Source organism: Sarcophilus harrisii, chromosome 4 (genome assembly GCF_902635505.1).
Source record: "Sarcophilus harrisii chromosome 4, mSarHar1.11, whole genome shotgun sequence".
Classification (NCBI taxonomy): Eukaryota; Metazoa; Chordata; class Mammalia; order Dasyuromorphia; family Dasyuridae; genus Sarcophilus; species Sarcophilus harrisii.
In genome coordinates, this window is record NC_045429.1 from 364,299,327 (window position 1) to 364,323,662 (window position 24,336).

The 24,336-nt window shown below is 37.8% G+C and overlaps 1 protein-coding gene across 1 annotated transcript; it reads left to right on the top strand.

Annotated features, from left to right (window-relative positions):
* Positions 1-230: 230 nt before the first annotated feature.
* On the top strand, positions 231-23,067 carry FAM89A (family with sequence similarity 89 member A). The gene is made up of 2 exons (XM_031966886.1): positions 231-644; positions 21,490-23,067. The coding sequence occupies exons 1-2, from the start codon at positions 327-329 to the stop codon at positions 21,751-21,753; spliced, it is 582 nt and encodes a 193-aa protein (XP_031822746.1). The 5' UTR covers positions 231-326; the 3' UTR covers positions 21,754-23,067.
* The last annotated feature ends 1,269 nt before the right edge of the window (positions 23,068-24,336 follow it).

Genomic DNA, 24,336 nt, shown 5'->3' on the forward strand with positions numbered 1-24,336 from the left:
TTAGTCGGGATACTTCCAGCACCCTGATCTCCAAAGACTGAGCTCAGAGGGAACTGCTACAGGTAAAGCGAGATAGGAACAGGGAGTGGAGTAAGGACCGAGAGGACCTGGTTTGGAGAGGAGGAAGGGGAAGCCTGCGGAGAGAGGGAGAGTCAGAGGCCCGAAGAAGGGAAAGGGAAGTGGGCGGGGCAGGCCGGGGGCCGGGGAAGGGGGCGGGCCCGGGCTGAGCCTGTCCCTTTGGATTCTGGCTGGAGAGGCAGTCGAATCGGGGCTGGAGCCGGAGTCGGAGCCGGCCGCTGGGCGTGTGCTGGCGCGCGTGCTGGACTATGGCCGGGGTGAGCGGCTCGGGGCCGGCCGAGACTGCCGGCGGGAGCAGCCACAACAGCGCGGTGCGAGGACTGCGGGTGGACGGGCTGCCTCCCCTGCCCAAAAGCCTGAGCGGACTGCTTAACTCCTCGTCCGGGGGGGGCGCGTCCGGAGGCTGGCGGCACCTGGAGCGGCTGTACGCTCAGAAATCCCGCATCCAGGACGAGCTGAGCCGCGGAGGGGCTGGGGGCTGCTGCGGCAGCGGGGGGCGGGCGGCGGCGCTGCTTCCCAAGCCCCCCAACCTGGACGCCGCCCTGGCCCTGCTCCGCAAAGAGATGGTAAGAAGGGGGTTCCAGGAGATTGGAGAGGAAGCAGGCTGAGGCTTCCTCTCCCTTCTCTCTTCTCTCGGCTCATTTCTTCCAGCCTCGGAAAAGTTTGCTGTGCTTACTTACACCCTTTAGATTGAAACAGCCCGTGTTGAGCAGGAGGGAACTTTCCTATGAGCGCCTTTAGCTCCTCCGGCGCCTTCTTCCCGTTGCTTCTGTTGTCTTCACCTCTGCAAGCTCACTCTTTCTTTTTCTTTAACTCTGACCTCTCGACCCTCCGCTGCCCCAGGCACCCGCTCTAGAGTGGGAGAAAAACTCCCCTCCCCCCTCCTTAATTGCCTTCTCCAATAGGCAGGATTGGTTCCAGTTAAGGTCCCAGCTTCTAAAGACTGTGGCCAGGGGCTCAGGGGACTGTCGTTGGTGACTTTGAAAACCCACTTGGGAAATGGTTTCCCCGCTGGCCTACGACCATCAGCGAAGAGAGGTGTGTTGGGGGGGATGTTTCAGAGTTTGGGGAAGCTGCCTCATTTTGTCTCTTATCCCAGAGTGAAATATATATTCCCCCTATAGGGGAGAGACTTTTAGTCCTGGGTGGGTGATTATGGGCTGTGGAGCTGGGTGGTGGTGTTTAACCTACTCTGGAGAAAGGCTTTTTGTCCTGCAGCTAGTGGAGACAACAGATTGGAGAATACCTCCCCCTTTCCTCTGGGGGCCCCTCTGAGAATCCGATTACAGCTCTGATGCTGCGGCCCCACAGATGGCTGTGTTAGCAGAAAATTAACCTTGCTGTCTGGTAGCGGCTTTAATCTCATTCAGCTCTTATAGATCTACTACCCTTTCCTTACCTTAAAAAGTACCATCCTTTCAACTTCCCTCCATGTGGGTTACTTGTTGGCTATTAAAGTAACAAAGAAGTTTGTGGATGTGGATATAAGTATTTAGATTTCCCAAATTCTTTTGGAAACACATGTCATTTATAGACTGATGTGTTCCATTTGTGCTGTGGATAGTATGGATTTGTTTTAGCAAGGGAAAGCAACAAGGAAACTTTTCTGCATTTTCTCTTACGTGGATGGAATCCCGTCAGAGGGAAAGCAAGAGAACTTTTGGTGGTTTAGCCACAGTCAGCTTTAGGTGGCCTACCCAAACTCCAGGAGATATTTGTTTAACCCTATCTCATGCCTCTTGCTGTCTCCTATTTTAAATTTGTTTTCCAGAACAAGTGTATCCTACTTTAAGCAAACACAAAGCAAATCAAATTTCCCTCTGAAAGTAAATTGAGGGAAATAAGGGGATTCTTTGCTTTTAAATAGACTTCCCTATGGAAACACTTTGAATGCTAAGCTCTCTGTATATATAAGAAGCTAGGCAGTTAAGAAGCACAGTGGATAGGGTGCTGAACCTGGAGACAAGAAGGATCTGAGTTAAAATCCAGACTTCAGGCTCTTGGTGCTACTCTGGATAGATCTCTTCTGTCTGCCTCAATTTATTCATTTGTAAAATAGAAATAGTAATCATGACATCTATTTCCCGGGGTTGTTGTGAGGTTTAAAAAGATAAGTATTTGCAAAATATGCTATATTAAAACTAGCTATTGTTACTACTGTTGACTACTGTTTAGTTACCCATCTGATCACAGCATCACAAATTTTAGAGGTGCAAGGAACTTTAAAGATCATGTAGTGGAACTGTTTTTTTTACAGGTGAGGAAACTGTGATCTAGAAAACCTTAAGTCATTTGCCTAGAGTTACATGTTATATTCCTAAGCCAGGATTTGTCCAAAGGTCCTTTGAAACAGAGGTAGTATTTGCAAGGCCCACCTCTAAGCAGAAAAGCAATATGAAACATTTTGTAATTCTCTGGTTTTATCCCCAACCTTGTGGCCTGTCAGAGGATTTTCCATCCTTAATGAAGACTTATCTTTCTCACATATTTTACCAAATTACTTAATTCCATGCCAATCTTTATAAAGTTGGGTGCCAACAGCAAACAAGGGGATAAGTTGGACTATAACTGTTGTTGTTTAAGTGTGTCCTACTTTTCATTGACCTCATTTTTTTTTTTTTTTTGATAAAAATACTGGAATGATTTGCCATTTCCTTCACCTTCACTTTACAGATGAGGAAATTGAGGCAAGTAGGGTTAAGTGACTTGCCCAGGATTTCAGGCCAGATGTGAACTCAACATGAGTCTTTACAACTCCATGCAAGGAATTCTTTTCATTCACCACTTAGCTCCCCCAGCTATATCTAGACTATAACTAGATGTCTGTCTATAACTACCAGATTGACAGTCTGAGTGGGGCAAGCAGCAGAAACATGAGGTAAAGAAGATAAAAACAGCTGGGTGGTATGTTTAAGTTACAGGTTTGAACAAGAAACTGGGATATCCAACAAACATTTTTTTTTTAAATTGGGAACTTGTAGTTTGTAAGGATGTTGATGGAGTCTTGCCATATTTAATGTGAGATCCTTTTCCCTAGGATAGATATTTTTCAGGCCTCTGAAGTAGTTGAGTTTTTCTTTTAGTGCAACATGAAGAATGGACTATAGCATTATCTTTGTAATTATGCCTTCTACCTAAGCCTTCTCTAAACCTGATTGTTTGCAGCACAGAAAAACAAACATCTATTTTTGGTTCATCTGAAATTCAGATGTGATGAAGATAAAGTATGACTTTAAGTCTTGATAAATACCTTTAAAGAAATGCCACTGGAGCCTTAAAAAGTATTCTGTTACATTCAACCAGCTTTTTAAAAGAATTTTTTTTAAAGGCCTATAATTTATTGACATGTATGGAGGGAGGTGTCTTTGTCCTTAAGGAATTTACAATAGAGTAAAGGAGATAAGAAATGAATATAAATAACTATAATATGAGGGTATATATCAAGGAAGATTTATGATAAAATTTCATGACTAAAACTCATAGGATAAAAAGACATTCAGTTGGGTTGGAATTTGCAAGGGAGGGAATGGCTATAATGATGAGTTCATAGGTCTACAAAAATACAAGTGATGTGAAAGAGGTTCAACAATTTTAATAGAACTCTGGGAGATCAAGTGCACTTCTGGTTGGGGTGTTAAGGAAAGACTTCATGTATAAGGTGGCATTGGCTTTCAGAGATGAACATAATTCCAGTAGGTAGAAAATTGTGGCAGTAGAGGACTTCCCAGGTGGAGGGGAGAGCTGGAATTCATTAAGGTGGGAGAAAGCATAGGAACTCTTGAGAAACATGAGTGGTTCAGTTTTGGTTGTAGTAGAGAATATTGGTTGTAGAGAAACAGGGAAAAAAGTGAATTGAAGACAAATAGTGGACGGCTTTGAAAGACTTAAGAATATGGACTTTATATCTGATGGGCAAGGGAGAACCATTGTTGCTTCATAAGTGGAAAAGTAGCATGACCAAGTCTGTACAAAAGGAAGATTAGTCTGAAAATGCTGGAAAATGTAGACACTCAATAAGTCAATAAATACTTATTAAGCACTTATTAGGTGCCAGGCACTGTGCTAAGTGACTAGAGAAGGGAAAGTCTGGAAATGAGAAAATCATTTGGGCGGCTGTTGTACTCCACACTGGAGGTAATAATCATTGCCTGAACTAAGGTGGAGGCCTTAGAGATAGGAAGGTATTTGTTTTAGGGAAGTGTTGGAGATTAGTATTGTGACATAACTGATTGGAAGTGGGGAAGATCACAAGGGAAGAAGTCAAACATGTCTTTCCTAGATTTGATGATTCCCATAAATAGAAATAGGAAACTCAGGAGGAGAAATCTTACCACATGGAAGAGACTCTGGGGTTCTCAGAGATAGTGCTAGTAGAGCAAAGCCAGCAGTAGATCTTAGAAAACTAGAAGATATGGATCTGGTGAGAAACTCCAAATCTGGAGAGATTGATAACTAAATGTATAGGGCCAGGAATAAGTTCAATATGGGACATTGATTTCTAATCTACATATAATAAGTGCCTAACAGTATACAATTCATTGTATTAGTTGTTGGCACTACAGAGATGAACCAGACATAGTCCCTATCATTAAGCAGCTAACAATCTCGTAAAGGGAAAAGACATCTATACAAATACTATGATCTAATTTGTATTGTAGTTAAATGGGGGAAAAAAGCTTAATTTGAATAAGTCTGAATAAAAAATTGTGAGGAATTTGAGGGAGAGGTGTCCAATGTAGGACTTTTTTCTTCAAAAAATGATTAATTTTATCCACTTTACATCTTCATCATTCTATACATGCCTGCTTCATCCAAAGAGACATTTTTAAAAACTGATTTTTTTGATTCATTAGATCTGTATTACTTAGCAGCTACCTTCTGGTGATGACCCTCCATGCTCAGCTAGCCTGGCGCTCGGACAACAAATAGGCCATCATTGCCACGATTATACTTAGGCTGTTTTCATAGGACTTATCAGGGATATGCTATTGGTATAGCCTTAAAAACCTTGGGCTACCTTCATGCCATGATGGGGTTTCACACAAGGAGTTTATGGATTTGTTGAAGTTAGGAGGCAAGTAGGATATTCAGGCAGAAATGTCCAATAAGCAGTAATATTCTCATGTGCCTCATCAGGCCAGAATTGGAAGTAAAAATGTGATGTGATATTCAGGAGTATAGAGGATCAGAAGAGAAGAAAAATAAAGTCAGAACTTTGAGGGACTGCCTAAATTCAGAGGGTGGGATAAAAAAGATGAACCCCAAACAGCATCAAGAACACTTGGCTCCTAGCTGGTGATTAACTCTGTACAGAAGAAAGCAGTTTTCAATACAAAATTTAATAGGTTTGTTTTGTTGGTGTATTTATACACATTTCTTGTTTCTCTCAAAAATGGAATAATATTTTTCTTATGCAACATGACAAATATGAAAGGATGTTTAAAAGGATTGCACATATTTAAACCACATCAGATGATTTGCTGTCTTGGGGAGAGAGCAGGTAAGGATAGGAGAGAGAAAAATTCAGAACACATAGTTTTACAAAAATGAATGTTGAAAACTCTCTGTACATGAATTTGGAAAAATGAAAAACTATTAAAATTAAAAGAAATTGGAATCATAGTAGCAATTGGAAAGAGGCATGACATTGGTCAGTTTTCTATAGAAATAATCCTAAAATAGTAGTGTATATCACATTTTTCCAAGGAATGCTTCTAGAATTTACCAATTTAGCATCACTGGAACTCTACTTTGAAAAATTTAGCTTAAAAAATAAGAATATTCTTTTTTTCAGAATTGTATACAGACTATCCTTCCCAGGTAGATTGTAATATACTTATAACAAATTAATATCTGGATTTTATAGCGGCACAAAGGAACTTGGAATCATAGGCTACAGAAACCAGAAGAGGAAGAACCTTTGACCTGTGAAGCCATTAAACAGCCTGGATGTGCCTGGAACCCTGGTTTTCCAGCCTACATCAAAAGAACTTTATAAAAATGTATCCTGGAGTTTTTTCCCTCCTAATGCTACTACTACTCTAGGCTTTATGGTGTAGATATAGTGATTTTGGCTTCCCACTCCTACATGAATCGGAAACATTAAATTTGTAGAGAACTTTGAGTTCCTGGAATGAAAGGGGCTACTGAAGGACAGCTTTTCTTTTGAAATTTAAGAAATAAAAGGTTTGGTTTCCATAACCAGCTCTGCTTTTTTCCCTTCCTGGCTCACTCACTGTAAAGAAAAAATGTTTCCTTGAATTTATCAGTTCTTAAATGCATGGAATGGCACTATTAATGAGCCTCTCAGATGCTTCCTGGAGGTAAACATTAGCTTGAATAACCAACTACCCTTAAAGAAATATAGTTTCTTGCCCTGCATATTAAGCCAATATCCTGGAGGAGTTTGGGCCCTAAAAAGTAAAATTTCATCCCCAATTCTATAAAGGAACAAAATGGTTTCAATTTCCTGTAGGCCTTTTGTATTGAACAAAATAAGAGAATTTTAGGTATCTTTTGGAATTGCTATTTGTTTAAAAGTCTGGGTATAGGAGAAGTCTTATTTTAATTTTTACTACAAAACATGCTCTTCTTATTGTGTAGTGTGATAGAAAGAATGCTGTGATGAGATCAGATTAGATTACTTTGTAATGTCTTTTTCACCTCTATACATTGTTCACCTGCCGTGCCTTCATGTGATATCTTTTCTTTTTCCAAATACATGCAAAGATAGTTTTTAACATTCACCCCTGCAAAACCCTGTGTTTCAAATTTCTCTTCTTCTCCTTCTGTCCCCTACAACAAGCAATCCAATATTGGCTAAACATGTGCATCTCTTCCAAACATATCTCTATTTGCCATACTGTGCAAAAAAAAAAAAAAAAAATCAGATCAAAAGGGGAAAAAAAAACACAAGAAAGGAAAAACACCAAGCAAACAACATAAAGGGTGAAAATACTATGCCTCCATGCACATTCAGTCTTCATAATTCTCTCTTTATATGTAGATAGCACTTTCTACATGTAGTATCTTTTTTACCTTAAGGAGAAGATTGTTTTGGGTAACATGATGGTCTGGCACAGAAGATTCAATATTATCTACTCTTTAGATGCTTTTGTGAAAAGTTGTCCATAGGTCTTTGAGGACATTTTCACAGCAATTCCTTATTGGTGATGAACCTAGCTTAAATATAGACATGCTATAAAGGTTTCTTGGTGTTCAGTCCTTCCCCTTCTGTGCTGAGTTTTTCTGTCTGATACCATACTTCTGATGGCTTTCCTTAGCCCAGTGATGCTTTAAGTTTAAGGCTCCAGGAACCATTCTCCACATTTCCATTTCACCAGAGTAAAAAAAAGGGGGAAAGAAGGAGGCAGAAGATGCAGGAGGGAAACGGATAGTAGTTCTGATAGGCACCAACAGCATATACTTTTTTGATGTTTTGTAGCTTTGATCTTCAGCAGTATAGAGTGGGGGAGGACCTGAAGAGATAGAGTTGTGCTTACCTTGTTCACACACCTTTTCATTTGCTATTAGCAAACAGCTGTTTGAAGTTTTGTTGCTTTGGTCTCCAATGATTCCCCTGGAACAATGCCATATATATACAGTTCCTTTAGTATGAAAAACTTAAGTTTTTGATAGTCCTGGGAGTAGGAAGAGCCAATCCCCTCCAAATCCTCCTTAGCAGGAAACCAGTCCTGATGCTGTTTAGCCCAGATATTTCCTCCATTCTTGCTCAATGTCATTCCTGAGAGGTCTTGCTTCACTTCTCTCACATTTCTTTGTTCACACCCTCCAGATGTTTGTGAATGATAATTAGGCATGAGCTAAAGAAAGGTTGCTCATTTTTCCTGTGGTCAAAACACTTCATACAGAGATGTATGTTGGGATCATCAAGGGCCTCTGGAAGTTGAATGTGAGTTTTTATTCCATTGAGACAATTTTCCAGGAAAAATAACCTGATATGGGGCAATTTCTGTTTTGATGATTCTTTTTTCCTTATTCCCTTGTTTTGTTGGCTGAACTCCAGCACTCTTCAGAGGTGGCCATAACACTGGGCCACTCTTAACAGTGAACTAAAGTCTGAAACTCAAGTAAAATCAGATGGCTGGTTATACTTCTTTAATATGAATTCCCACAGGCAAGACAGCTTATACTTTTGCCTTGGAGTTCAACCCTCTAACCACAGAATCCATTAGGTTTTCTGGAAAAAGTCAAGTGAGAGTTGGTGAATCTTTCTGCACTAAATCCGTCTAGGAGAGGATATAAGATGGGAAAGGAGAAACATGTAACTAAATGGGATGTGAGTAAAGGATAAAATGAAAAGAAAATGTATGGTGCTTATTTAGTGCCTACAATTTGCCAGACATAATTCTGTGGAAACAAATAGAAAGAATGAAACAATCTTCATCATTGAAGAACTTACATTCTAATTGGGGAGTCAAGAAGTACATATGTTCAGTTAATGACAGTAATTGCCACGAAATTATACTTGTATTAGTTTTGGAAAAATTCAGGTGTATGACATCCCTCTGAAATAGCTTCAAATTTAAAGAACCCTTCACCACACGAGGAGAGGTCATGGTAGTTTATCCCACTGGGTTCATATGTATATGCAGTGGTGGATGGTGGTGGTATTAGGGATGGAAAACTTTGGAGTTGGAGAAAATGGTGGCTTGTATTATCATTTTTGGGTTTCACTAATGAATCTAAGATGCTTTCTTGATTCTTCTTCTTTGGGCCTCTTTCTTCTTAGATATAGAGCACGTGGTTGAGTAATAATTTTGCTCATATTCCTCTGTTTTTGTGCACATTTGGAAGAGGAGGGTATTTTTATCTATGCTCTCTAAATATCTTAATCAGCCATTTAGTGTTTAGAAATCTGCCTTATTATTTTTAAAGATTCTTTAAAACTTATTAATATACTCCTCTGTTTTAGAGAAACAGCTGGCTATTAGTGATACAGATGATTAATTTCATTATTATTTTCCTTTTGCCTGCTTTTCCTACTATAGAAGAATGTCATTGGAAATCACCATAGTGCAGTGAAAAAGACAAAAATTTTGGAATTAGAAGTCCTGAGTTTGAATATTTCCTCTCCAGCTTACTGTTTGTAGGATTTTGGATGAGTCATTTAACTTCTGTCAGTCTCTCAGCTCTATCATCCTATCATTAAAGAAATCAAAAGAACTGAATTTGTCAGCACAGATCCCACCACATCACTAAAATAAGCTTCTTTGTCATTTTTAGGATCAAATACAAAGCTTTCTGTTTGGTATTTAAAGTCCTTCATAATCTGACCCTCACTGACCTTTCTAGTCTTCTTATAACTTCTGCTATGTACTCTTCATTTTCAGTGATGCTTATTTCCTTGCTGTTCCTTGAACAATGCTCTCCATTTCCCAGTTTTAGACCTTTTCCCAGGCTGTCTTCCATGTATAAAATGCCTTTTCTCTTCATATCTGTATCTCCTGCCTTCCCTGACAGTTCAACTAAAATCCCACCTTTTATAGGAAGCCTAAATCCCTACATTCCAGTACTTTCCCTCTTTTGATTATTTCCTATTTATCTTGTATGTACCATTTTTGTAGATATTTGTTATCTCCAAGCAGAGCAGAGACTCCCTCTTCATTCTTTATATTTGTGTTTGCCACAGGCTTTGGTACATATTAGGTGTCTAATAAATGCTTATTGATTGACTGTCACTGACCAGCTTTCTCACTTTGGGTAAATTGGGTAATCCCTCAGTTTCTTATCTATAGTATGGCATATCTTGCAGAACAGTGGGTTTATAGTCAGAAAGTGCTATCAAATTCTATCTTAGATGTATCATGTGACCCTGAGGAAATTATTTAAACTTAGCCATTTCCTCCCCTGTAAAATGGACATAACAATAACTATAGTATTTAAGGATTGATTTGAGACTCAGTTGAGATAATATATAGGAAACACTCTGGAAGCTTTAAAATGCCACAGATGCCTTTATCTGTAAAATGGGGGTGAATGAACTGCTTTCTCTGGCGGTTTGTGAGGGTCAGATGAGTCATATGAAACATTTTGAATGCTATCAATGACTATAATCAGTCATTAAATATTTATTGTGTATTATGTGCCAAGTATTCTAATCATTGATCATATAAAGGGGAAAATGCCTACATGGCAAAAATGTCCAATTGTACAAGGTACTCACAATCAAATGGGGGAGACAACATGAAAAAATCATGTACAAACGAGATATACACACACAAAACACATATATATACACATACATACATATATACACATACTTACACATTGCCAATTTTTTACAAATTGGTGAGAGCCATCAGAGGGGAGGCACTGTTATTTAGACAGTCTCTATGATCTTAAAAAAAAAAAAAAGCTAAATAGAACAATTTCATAAAGAAACCACCTCTCCTCCAAACTCCAGACCTATTAAAGGACATTTGCTATAAGACCATATGTCCTGAAACCAGATTACAAGGAGTCTGGATTTTCCTCCCCCTCTTTAAATATCTTGATGTGGCTTCCTTTGTCATTTTTTAAAGTTCAAAGGCAAAAGGAAACACAGTGGTAAATATGATTCAAGTCTGGTCCCTTTGTGAAAGTTGTACCATATTGGGAAACCACCTGTTTTCTAAACACTAGGTTATGTGTATGGGAGAGAAGAAGAATCAGTGATCAGACAGGAAGGAAGCTGGAAGTTTAAACAAAGAGAGAGGAAGGAATTGCATTAACACTTTTAAGCAATAGAAATTAGTTGATTGTTCCTAATTGTTGTTAAAATCTAGGGTTTTTTCGAACCACAAACTCTTTAAAATTCTGTTTTTCTTCAGGATGAAATTAACTTCTGTTTTTAAAAACAAAGCTACTTTCAGTAAGAACTTGATTTCTTGTGTGCAGCTGTTACTTGGGAAGCTGAGCTCCCTACCCCAAGAAAAATGGGATTAAATCACTAAAATAACAAACACCCCCTGCTTATGGAATAGGTATTAGAGAATTGCTCTGTGTGTGATTTTTTTTCTCCTGAAAAGACATACATTTTTATTAATTTTGTCCATATGTTTTTGAATATAACTGTAGATTTCATTTTAATACTTGCTGTCTTATAATATAGTTATTTTAGTCAAGCAAAAAAAAAAACATTTATTAAGCACTAACTTTATGTCAGGCACTATACTAAAGTTGAATATACAAAGAAAGGCAGAACGAATGTTTGTGGCAGCCCTTTTTGTAGTGACTAGAAACTGGAAACTGAATGGATGTCCATCAGTTGGAGAATGGCTGAATAAATTGTGGTATATGAAAATTATGGAATATTACTGTTCTGTAAGAAATGACCAACAGGATGATTTCAGAAAGGCCTGGAGAGACTTACGATGCTGAGTGAAATGAGCAGGACCAGGAGATCATTATATACTTCAACAACAATACTAGATGATGACCAGTTCTGATGGATCAGGCCATCCTCAGCAACGAGATCAACCAAATCATTTCTAATGGAGCAGTAATGAACTGAACTAGCTATACCCAGAAAAAGAACTCTGGGAGATGACTAAAAACCATTACATTGAATTCCCAATCCCTATATTTATGCACACCTGCATCTTTGATTTCCTTCACAAGCTAATTGTACAATAATTCAGAGTCTGATTCTTTTTGTACAGCAAAATAATGTTTTGGTCATGTATACTTATTGTGTATCTAAGTTATATTTTAATATATTTAACATCTACTGGTCATCCTGCCATTTAGGGGAGGGGGTGGGGGGGTAAGAGGTGAAAAATTGGAACAAGAGGTTTGACAATTGTTAATGCTGTAAAGTTACCCATGTATATATCCTGTAAATAAAAGGCTATTAAATAAAAAAAAAGAAAAAGAAAAAGAAAGGCAGAAATTAGTTCCTGCTCTTAAGAAGCTACTGATATACAGTCTTATTTGTTTTATCTCCCCAATTGGATTTTAAACTCATTGAGACTAAGGACCATATCTTACTTATTTTGTATTTCCTGCAGTACTGGACTTAAAATGGATGGATGTGTTTTAGGGTGGAGAATTGAGCCTTTCATCATTTCCTAAGTGCCTTGCATCAAACAGATCCAATAAGAATATTTAAGGAAAGGAAAGAAGAAAATGATCCCAGCACAGGTAACAAAAACACAAAATCCCACAGTGGGAGCTTCTTGGGATAAAGCAGGACTTACTTGGTTAATGGCTCTTTAACAGTTACAGAATTGTGTACAAAGAACACAACTAAGAGGCAGGAGAGGGAACAGGCAGCTCTTTGTGTACACTTATCCCAAGATGCCCCTTTGGAAAGGGCTTGACCACAGGAAAACAGCATGATCTCCTCCAAGTTATCAGAGAAATACTCATCTCTTGCCTGATGACAACAATAAAAGGCACCAAAACAAGTTTGCTTTCAAAGCATATTTATACAGATACAGACATCAAGGAAGATTCAGACAGGTAGTAGTCATTCCTATCAAAGTTTAGGGATACTATCTTTGTCCAGAGAAAGAACTGATAAATAGAAGCTGCATAGAATGGTTTTATATTTGTTTCTAATGGTAGCTATTGTTGTATAATTTTATTATATTTAAGAGGAATAGCAAGTTGTACATAATAGATTTGCAGTTTCATGTACAATCTTTTTTTCCTAGTCTATTATGTTATTGAAATGCTTGTTTTATTTCTTAAATTCAGAATTAAAAAAATTTTTAAAGTCTAGGGCTGGGATTTTTAACATGTGGTCCATGAACTTTGAATATATGATACATATATATGTATACATACACCTATATATGTATATATACACATATATATGTATTGATAATTTGCATTTTAATATAATTGGTTTCCTTCGAAACCTTATGTGTTTTATTTTATGCATTTAGAAGAAATGCCATAAGAATACAATGTACAATAGGAATTAGAAGAGGGAAAAGATCTTTTTTAGATAGGGGTGATTAGAAAAAGCTCCATGAAAATGTAAGTCTATAAACTGAGTCTTGAAGTTGCCCCTTTGGAAAGGGCTTAACCACAGAAAAACAGAATGATCTGCAAGTTATCAGTGAAAATACTTATCTCTTGCCTGATGACAACAAAATATAGCAAAACAAGTTTGCTTTCAAAGCACATTTACACAAATACTGACATTAGGGAAGATTCAGACAGGTGGCAGTCAGTTATATCAAAGTATGGGTAGGAGTTTAATAAATAAAATTGGGAGTCAAGAACTTCCTAAATTGGGGGCAGGGGAGTTAGTGTTGTTGAGTTGTTTTTCAGTTGTGTCCAACTTTTTGTGACCCCATTTGGTGTTTTCTTGGTAGAGATACTGGAGTGTTTTGCCAATTTCTTCTTCAGTTCATTTTACATATGAGGAACAAAGGCAAACAGGGTTAAGTGACTTGACTAGAGGTATACAGTTAATAAGTATCTGAGTTTTGGAGTACTGGATTTGAACTTGGGAAGATGAACCTGCCTGATTCAAGGCCCTGCACTCTATCCACTGTGCTACCTTTCTAGCTTTAGGCAGCAAGGGAAAGACATGAGCAAAGGTTTACAGTGGGGGAAATGAAGATTTGGGTCAGGAAGTGGCAAGTGGTCCAGTCTGGTTAGATCATAGAAAAAAATATACCATACTTTTATGTGTATCTATGTAAATGTATATGTATATATGTGTGTATAAATAAATAGAGAGAATGCATGAATTAGTGAGAGGAAATGACAGAAAAGTAGATTAGGGCCAACTCATGGAAAGTAACGAATGCCAAACTAAGCATTTTCAGCTTTTCCAACTTTAACTTGTAAAGTTGCTAAGGCAACCTTGGCTACTTTTGACTGGATAATGACTGATGATCCGACTAGGAAAGCTGGCATTGTTCATTTGACTTCTAGCCTCATGACTTTTTGTATTTAGGGATTTTTTGAGAAGTTAGAGGAGAATGTTGGTTCTTTAGCATGATTGGGAAGGAGAAAGCAGAAAATTTGGAAAGTGGAACATATGTAGGTTTGTATTTAAAGCCTTATTAATTACTTATTCTAAACATTTGGCATCCGGAGAATTGTGTAATAGATTGTATAGCTTGACTCATTCTTCCTTTGCCAAATCTGTTTTCAGGACTAGATCACACCCTCTAAAGAGGTTGGTTTATTAGTCATCAGGTGTGTTTCAGTTCAAAAAGGTCTAAACTCGGCCCTATTCCGATTCCTGCCCTTAGTCAAGAGTTTATAGCAGGTGAGCCCTTGTTATAAATCTGGAAAAAGTAGCATAAGAAGAAAAGACTAGAACAACTTTTGGGCTAGCAACAAGTCATGGACTGGAAAGGACTTCTGCAGTCATTTTTAGTTTAATCTCTGAGCCATAGGTACAAGAGTCACAAATTATCTCAAAAGTCTTGGAGGTAGCTTTTTTTTCGATTCTTGCCACTTACGAATTTCTTCACTATTAGGCAGTAGTGAGAGTGTAATTCTTGGATCTCTTATATCAGTTTGTATTTAAATAATTCAGCAATACATTTGAGATGCCCAGAATGAATCATTTCAATTTCTGGATGGTTGCTGTATATCAGAATTGGTTATAAAATATCATAGATGTCTTTTAAAATATAATTATATGCCCAGTTATGGCCCAGAAAATATTAATCCTCATGCTTTGAATTTGTGGGATCCATTTCTCATGATTTGATTATTTTCTCCTCACCTCCATTTGTTTTCCATTTTCCATCTTTTTGAGTTAATTTAGAGATGAATCAAAATTTATGATTCTGCATAATGGGATGAGTTCCATTTGAAAAATACTAAGCCATTTTAGAATTGGGAGAGACTTTTAAATTACCTGATCTGGTTTCTTTTCTTAAATACACAACCAGCCTGTGTAATCTGAAACATGAGGTGTGTGGAAGGTGCTAAGGTTCTTGAGATCCCCAAGGAAATGAATGCTCTTTCTATCATTGCTAGCACCTAGTCCAGTTTGGCTTCCTACAAAACCAGAAATTGTGCATACACATATTTGCTCACACCATGTTTACCTCTGAAGGCCAATCATTTATTTTTTTATTTTTTTTATTTAATAGCCCTTTATTTACAGGTTATATGCAGCGTTAACTTTACAGCGTTAACAATTGCCAAACCTCTTGTTCCAATTTTTCACCTCTTACCCCCTCCCCCTCCCCTAGATGGCAGGATGACCAGTAGATGTTAATTAAAATGTAAATTAGATACACAATAAGTATACATGACCAAAACATTATTTTGCTGTATAAAAAGAATCAGACTCTGAAATATTGTACAATTAGCTTGTGAAGAAAATCAAAAATGCAGGTGGGCATAAATATAGGGATTGGGAATTCAATGTAATGGTTTTTAGTCATCTCCCAGAGTTCTTTCTCTGGGCGTAGCTGGTTCAGTTCATTACTGCTCCATTGGAAATGATTTGGTTGATCTCGTTGCTGAGGATGGCCTGATCCATCAGAACTGGTCATCATATAGTATTGTTGTTGAAGTATATAATGATCTCCTGGTCCTACTCATTTCACTCAGCATCAGTTCGTGTAAGTCTCTCCAGGAAGGCCAATCATTTAGAAAGAAGCTTAAGGCCAGAGGTGTGATCAGCCTAGATGAGATGATCTGCAGATAGCATAAAAGATGGTTTGATTTTGGCCTAAGCCTTGCAGAATACAGGGGAATGCCAGAAACCAAAGAAAGACATGTGACTATCTGAAGTATGACCCGATTCGAACACAAATATGTGGCATTCAGAGCTCATTTCTAATACTCTTGCTTACTTGCAAATATATCTTTTTTTTTTTTTTTAATACAACCTGAGTTCAGGTTCTGATTATTTTTTTTAGTAACTTTTTTTTTTGGTGAGGCAATTGGAGTTAAGTGACTTGCTCAGGATCACACAGCTAGTAATAGTTAAGTGTCTGAAGTCACATTTGAACTCAGGTTCTAACTCCATGACTGCGCTCTGTCTACCATGCCATCTAGCTCCCTCTTTTTCATAACTATATGACCCTGAACAAGATATTTTAAGTGCTTGAACTTTAGTTTTCTCATTTGTAAAATGAGGGGGTTGCTCTAAATTATCTGAAACCAGCTTTTACCACAGGGCATGAGACTTTGGAGGCTCACCAACTACTTCATTTGTCAGATATCATTCAGAAACAAAAAAAAAAAATTGGGGAGGGCAATAAATGACTACATAGAATCATAACATGTTAGAACTGAGATAGGGTTCATGTGGTCCAATTAAACTAATTTTACAAGGAAATTGAAGATTAGAGTGAAGGAGTGATTTGCACAAAGTTTCAAGTCAAATGGGGGAGCTGGGATGATGACTAAGGACTCTTGATTCCCAGGGATGCTCTTTTTCTGATAGCCCCAAAGGATTTATCACTGCTCTCTCCAAAGGTTCATATTTCACTACTGCCATGTGGGCTACAGTAGTAGCAATGGGAGAATTGGCTCAGTCTCTAGAAAGCTTCCTTTCAGCTTCTCAGAAGAAGGTGTTATGTAAATACAAGATGGTGCCTTCAGTGATGGAGGTGAATCCTAAATGTTCATTCAGCTGTGGAAGTTTGTTCCTTTTAAGAGTACCCCTAAGAACTAGCTCCTAATCCTACCATCTTTGGTTCTATCCTTCTATCCTCTTGCTGGGGCTTAGTTTCCTAATTAGTAAAATTGGAGTTTATAAATGTCAATAATGAATGCACCATCTGTGACTTCAGGGTGGGGATTTCCTGGTGTGAGAACTACTCTGCAAATTTCCTAAGGCACATAGGAACTAAGTGACTTTCCTGGAGTCATATAGCTAGTATTGAGGGAAGATTCTTAGCCAGTATTCTATCCACTTTCTTATGCTGCCTCTATTTATTGGAAAAATGTATAAAGAACATTTCCTTTGCCTATATCACATTCTAGGCAGAAAGGTGGGTACAGTGGATGGAGCACTAGGCCTCAAAAACCTAAATTTAAATCCAGCCTCATTCACTTACTTAAGAGTTAGTGATTTTTACCTGTCTACTTCAGTTTCCTTAACTATCAAATGGGAATAATAATAGCACCCCATCCAGGGTTGTTGAGACAATCAAATGAGATAAATGTAAAGCACTTAGCAGTGTGTCTGGCCCATAGTAAGTGCTTAATAAATATGTTTCCTTTTCAGTTTACCTTGTCTTTATATTTTTTGGGGGGAATGTGAAGTATTTGGAGTTAAGTGACTTTCCCAGGTTCACACAGCTAGGAAGTGTTTAAGAGTCTGAGGCCATCATTTCCAAAATATATAGAGAATTGACTCTAATTCAAAAGAAATCAAGCCATTCTCCAATTGATAAATGGTCAAAGGATATGAACAGATAATTCTCAGACGAAGAAATTGAAACTATTTCTAGTCATATGAAAAGATGCTCCAAGTCATTATTAATCAGAGAAATGCAATTTAAGTCAATTCTGAGATACCACTACACACCTGTCAGATTGGCTAGAATGACAGGGAAAGATCATGTGGAATATTGGAGGGGATGTGGGAAAACAGGGACACTGATACATTGTTGGTGGAATTGTGAACAGATCCAGCCATTCTGGAGAGCAATTTGGAACTATGCTCAAAAAGTTATCAAACTGTGCATACCCTTTGATCCAACAGTATTACTACTGGGCTTATACCCCAAGGAGATACTAATGAAGGGAAAGGGACCTGTATGTGCCAAAATGTTTGTGGCAGCCCTGTTTGTAGTGGCCAGAAGCTGGAAACTGAGTGGATGCCCATCAGTTGGAGAATGGTTGGGTAAATTTTGTTATATGAATGTTATGGAATATTATTGTTCTGTAAGAAATGATCAGCAGGATGAATACAGAGAGGCTTGGCAAGACTTACATGAACTGATGCTAGGTGAAATGAGGAGAACTAGGAGATCATTATATACCTCAACAACGATACTGTATGAGAATGTGTTTTGATGGAAGTGGATTTCTTCTACAAAGAGAAGATCTAACTTAGTTTCAGTTGATCAATGATGGACAGAAGCAGCTATACCCAAAGAAAGAACACTGGGAAATGAATGTAAACTGTTTGCATTTTTGTTTTTCTTCCTGGGTTATTTTTACCTTCTGAATCCAATTCTTCCTGTGCAACAAGAGAACTGTTCGGTTCTGCACACATATATTGTATCTAGGATATACTGTGACACATTTAACATGTATAGGACTATTTGCCATCTAGGGGAGGGAGTGGAGGGAGGGAGGGGAAAAGTTGGAACAGAAGTGAGGGCAAGGGATAATGTTGTAAAAAAAATCACCCTGGCATGGGCTCTGTCAATAAAAAGTTATAATAAAAAGAAATAAATAAATAAAAAATTAAAAAAAAAAAAAAAGAATCTGAGGTCAGATTTGAACTCAGATCCTCTTAACTTCAGGGCTGGTGCTCTATCCATTTCATATGCTTATCTTGCTTCAGTTTCCTTCAACACTCTGCTGAAACTTCATTTTCTTCTGTTGTTTGTTCAATCATGTCCAACTCTTCATGACCCCATTTGAAGTTTTCTTGGCAAAGTTACTTGCCATTTCCTTCTCCAGGTCATTTTACAGATGAAGAAACTGAAGTAAACAAGACTAGGTGACTTGCCTAGGGTCCCCCAGCTACTCAGGTCTTCCTAACTCCAGATCTGGTGTTCCAAACACCTACTTGCCCCATTTATCTCCTTTTACTTTGTGTTTATGTTGTCTGTACATGTCTCTCCCTTCCTCCTCTCCCCTCCTTGGAAGATAAGTTCCTTGGGGATGGGGATTGCTTGATTTTTGTTTCTTGTCTCTGGTATATGTGTCCTCATTGGCTGATTGATTGATAAATATCATATTTCCACTAGTAGATTGAAATTCATGAAAGATCATTGAATGAGAAGATTATAGTTGTGTAGGACCCTAGAAATCATCTAGCTCAACCCCCTCATTTTACAGGTGAGGAAACTGGGGCCAGAAAAGTTAATGAATTTGTCCAAGTTGATAATAGGTGTGTATTGAACTCAGATCCTCTGACTCCAAGCTCATTTCTCTTTTTGATGTACCAGGAAAAGACTTATCTTTTTCTTTGTATCACTGGTGTCTAGAATGATGTCTTTACAAGTATTTGATGTTAAATGTTTTCTTACTCTAAAAATAATTTCATTGATGCCTTACCTATATGTATTTTAAAAGCACTTTCACAGACATGTCATTTATGTCTCACAACAACCTTGTAAGTTGGCTGGGCCAGATGAGGACACTGAGACAAGTTAAGGGACAAAGTGGAAGGCAGTCAGGATGGAAAAGGTATTGAATCCTTGCATATGAGGCTTCAAGGAACTGGAGATGTTTAGCTTTAGCTTTAGCTACAAACAGAGGCTGGAATAGGGTTGGGAGGGGATAAAATGATAGCTGTCATCAAAGATTTGAAGGACTTTTGTGGGGAAGAAATTGGACTTGTTCTGGTTGATGTCAGACAGCAGAACCAGAAGCCCCAGACAGAAGTTGCAAAGAGCCAAAGTTCAACTTGATGTCAGGGAAAATTCCCTAAAAATTAGATCTGTGCATGAATGGGACTACGTAGGGAGGTGGATATGGTGGATAATTTCTCCCTGTAGATCTTTCAGGTCAAAACCTGGAGGACCATTTGTAGGATATGTTGTAGTTAGGATTTCTTTCTTTCTTTCTTTTCTTTCTTTTTTTTTTCTTTTTCTCTCTGTCCCCCTCTCTCTCTTTCTTTCTTTCTTTTTGTCTGTCTGTCTGTCTGTCTGTCAAAGCCTGGACGACCATTTGTAGGGTATGTTTTAGTTAGGATTTCCTTATTTTTTTTTCTTTCTTTATTTTTTTTTAGCTCTTTAGATCAAAGGCTGGAAGACCACCATAGGGTATGTTGTAGTTAGGATTTCTTTCTTTTTTTTTTTTTCAGATGTAATTTGTGCTAATGTTTCTTGAGGTCCCTTGAACTTGAAATTCTGTGATTTCTATGACTTTTTCAAAGTAACACAGCTAGTTAGAGCTAGAGCTTTAAGGTTATCTAAATTCTATCAGGATTCTTCATCTCTTGACTTGTTCTACTTGCATGAAGGTGCTTTTGGGGGTACTACTCACTCACTCTGATCCAGGTTTCCTCTCTATAATGCTTTGAGATGGTCAAAATGGATAGAAGTAGCACAATAATATTAATAAGCAGCATGCTTTATCATTTTCTATCTGGTCTGGCCATAGGGCTGGGTGATGGTGATAGTGGTGGTGGTGGTAATGGTAGCAGTCATAATGATGATAGTGGTGGATGGGGACAAGTTGAAGAGCAATATGGTATATCAATTTATGATTTAGTCTGTTATAACAAGGAAGTGAACTTGGGGAAGATTAAGGAACTTGCTTTCTACTTGGGTTCTGCTTTAGAATTACCTATTTCCAATCCACAGTAGAGTAGACCTCACTGAAGAAACTATGGGTCCTGATGGATGCATCATCAGCTGCCACCGGAAGGAATCAATTTCACTGAGACAAAGAGGGGATTTTGTGTCTCTGAATTTTTCATTTATTTGCTCTAAGCGGCATCATAGATAAGAACAGTAAACTTGGAGCCAGAAGCTTCAAATCCTTCCTCAGAGAAGTACTACTGATTGACTTTGACAAGTAACTGAACTAGATCTGTCTCAGTTTTTATATCTGTCAAATAGGGATAATAATAATAATAACACCTTCCTCCCAGTATTGTTGTGAAGATCAAATGAGATTTTATTTTGTGTGTGTATGCGTATGCATATTTATATATATAGATATAGATATCTAGATATAGTATTTTGCAAAGTTTAAATGCAATAAATAAAGTAATATAAATAACAATTGCAATTCAATAATTCAAGATCCTTGGGCACTTACTTAGGGAAAAACCTTTTCAAAGTGCTGTGATCCTTGCCCCTAAACCTTTGCCACTTAATCTTAAGGATTGCTGATTTTCTTGGTCTCTAATCCAGCAGGGGAAAAAGGAAGGAAGCTGCTCTGAGACCAATGCCTGGTGAGCTTTCTTTTGATCAGATCACAGTGATTGTACATGTCAGGTTTGTGTCCCAACGTTCACAGTGAAACAGGCTGGAGGTGGCAGGGTGTGCCAACATTGCTGCATCATCATAAAGAGTGCAGGGATAATTCCATGGCATGTGTACAGCCCCTAGGCAGTCTGCTTTCCTTGACATGCTGAGTAACTGTCTGAGGTGGGGTAATATCACAATTCATGTTTTCTTGAACTTCTGTCCCACTCGATGGATTGAATCATCAGCTTCAGGGAAAGAATGTGTATATGCCAGCAGAATATAGATGTGACTGTCGAACCAAAGTGAAACGGAAATGCTGACTCTTTGTTTTCTTCTCTCTCCCTCTACCCCCACCCCTTTTCCATGAAAGGTTGGCCTTCGACAGCTGGACATGTCATTGCTCTGTCAACTGTACTCCCTCTATGAGTCAATTCAGGAATACAAGGGGGCTTGCCAAGCAGCTTCTAGCCCGGACTGCTCTTATGCCTTGGAAAATGGCTTCTTTGATGAAGAGGAGGAGTATTTCCAGGAGCATGGTTCACTTCACAATGGAAGAGAACAGGGTGCCCAGATGGACTTTACACTGCCGGTCACTCCTCTCTCCAACAGCGACTGGATCCTAGAGTCTATTTAGAAGACATGTAGGAAGGACATATCTGACTGTAGAGGGGGTGTGTTTTGAAGGGAAATCCTCAAAAGTCGCTTTTCCTGTTACTTCTGCCCATTTTTTGTTTGTTTGTTTGTTTGTTTCTGGCAGACAGTCAATACACTCTCTTTTTCCTGCAAGAATTCCTTTGGAAGAAAAAAAAATGTGTGTACTTTTGAGCTATCTATTGAGATGGGAGCTGCCAGATTAATTTGTGGGCAAGGCTCTTCACCATTGACACAATATGTGGGCAATCTATCCTGATGGCTAGAGTTTCTGCTTCGGCAAACTGTCAGTGTTAGAGCAAGATGCTTGATGTCCCTGTAGTGGGGACTTTGCTGAAGATATGCATCCCTTCGAGGAAAAAAAAAGGCTTCTCTTCAAAATGGGTATTTAGTGGGAGGCTGACCTGTGTTGTATAGACTGAAATTATTGAGTCCATATGGTTCTATATTTGGACTCTTCCCTGGGTGAGTTGTTTGCACCCTGTCTTGTGTGCTTATGGATTTTTTTTTTTTTTTGGCCTCAAGTTTGCCATGTGTTAAAAATAACACTTTACTCTTCCTTTTTTTTGAATATATTCTGCAGCTGTTCAACTGCCTTTTATTTCTGTTTAAATGAGCTTTCAGGGCTCTTGGCTAAATGGCATTTTTATAAACTACATAACTAACTGGCTTACAGTTGACTTTATGAGCCACCTACTGAGAAGTGACCATTTAAGATAATTTGGGTGCCAATTTGCTGGTTCCCAAGATATCACAGACATTTGCTAGTCAAATGCAGTTGAAGGGAGACTAATATTAGGTTATGTTTAATAAGACAAATTGGGGTAAACTGCAATATTTTGTATTATGTAAATTTTCATTATAAGACTATTGGAAACTGTTATTTTTTTTTAAATCTCCAAGTGTATCTGGAAAGTATAGTTCTAATATGGTAGAAGCCAAACTGCTCCCTACACCCCCAAAAATAATTGCTGTTGGCCTTACCATATTTATTAAAGTGATACTTTAAAAAAAACATTCAGCTTTGTCATAGTTTATATAATCTGTGGGTATGTTTACTACTGAGTGGTCTATGAGTGTGGAGAGAAAAGTTTTCTGTGTTTTAAATTTAGGATGCATTAAAGTAGGTCATTGTATTAGAAACGGAATAAACATGTTTTTGTTCCCCACTTCCTCCACAAGTTACCTCTGATTTAGAAATGACTGGCCTTAAAAGATTGAAGCTTCAGACAGAGTTGGAGTCTTGGAATGATGGATACACACAGACACACACACACACATGTGCACATGTAATTATATGTATATATAATTTATTTCATGTATATATATATTTCATAATATAACATTTTTTCATGTATTTCATTCATGCAAAACATATTTCCATATTAGCCATGTTGCAAGAGAAAACACACACAAATTCTCTTCCACCTAATAAAGAAAGTAAAAGAAAATGTGCTTCATTCTGCATTCAGAGTTCACTAGTTCTCCTTCTGGAGTTGTATACCATTTTTCATAATGAGTCTTTTGCAATTGTGCTGGATCATTGCCTTGATCAAAGCAGAACTAAATCTTTCACAATTGATCATTGTTACAATATTGCTGTTACTATGTACAGTGTTCTCCTGCTTCTGCTCGCTTCATTTTACATCAGTTCATATATATCTTTCCAGATTTTTCTGCAACTATTCTTCTTGTCATTTTTAATAGCACACTAGTTATTTAATTACAATGAAATGCCACAACTTGTTCAATCATTTCCCAATTGATGAGAAATTCACCAGTTTCCAATTCTTTGTTATAAAAAGAACTGCTATACATATTTTTTGTACAAATAGAAAAGGGAAACTTTTCTTTGATTTCTTTAGAGTACAGACCTAGGAGTGGTATAGTTGGCATGATATATCTTAAGGAATTTTTGGTTTCTGTTGATTCAATATAATATTGACTCTTGGTAAGTAGTCAATAAATGTTTACAGACAACTACTGGGGGCTATGGTTTTAGAGTGGGAGTTCTTTACTTTTTTATGTCCTGTGGATTTTTTGAGATTCTAATAAAGCCTATGGATCTCTTCTCAAGAAAAAAATATTTTAAAAGAGGTAAAGTAAAAAGAAAATTACAAATGAAACCAATTATATAGGAATATGGTCAAAATATTTTTAAGAAGTTCTCAGGCTATGGCTTAAGAACCCTCTTCTATTTTAGAGGATTATTCAGCTGTTGTGTTTTCTTTTGCCTTTTGGTCATTTCATTGTTAGATTCTCCATCAAATGTGTGAAGGACTGAGAAGTGAAAATAAATAAATCATCATTTTAAAAAATATTGTTAACACTTACATGCAGATTATACTATACCAGAGATAAAATGACTTATTAGCTCTGGTAAAAGAAGTCAAAATTAAGGGCCAAACAGGGAATATCAGTGGATTGCTGTGTTGATGGGTAAATCCACACAAGAGTAAATCTGGGTGTATGGTAGCTGCTGGTGTGGAAATTTCCTCCTTGAATGATGACTGGCAGTTTATCTGTAAATTATAATCTGATGGAGTTGCCCAGAATAATTAGAAGT

Bases quoted from the DNA above. Each gene is read 5' to 3' on its own strand.
- FAM89A (XM_031966886.1), top strand. From the start codon at position 327: ATGGCCGGGGTGAGCGGCTCGGGGCCGGCCGAGACTGCCGGCGGGAGC. The intron at 645-21,489 runs GTAAGAAGGGGG...TTTCCATGAAAG, and splicing joins CCCTGCTCCGCAAAGAGATG to GTTGGCCTTCGACAGCTGGA.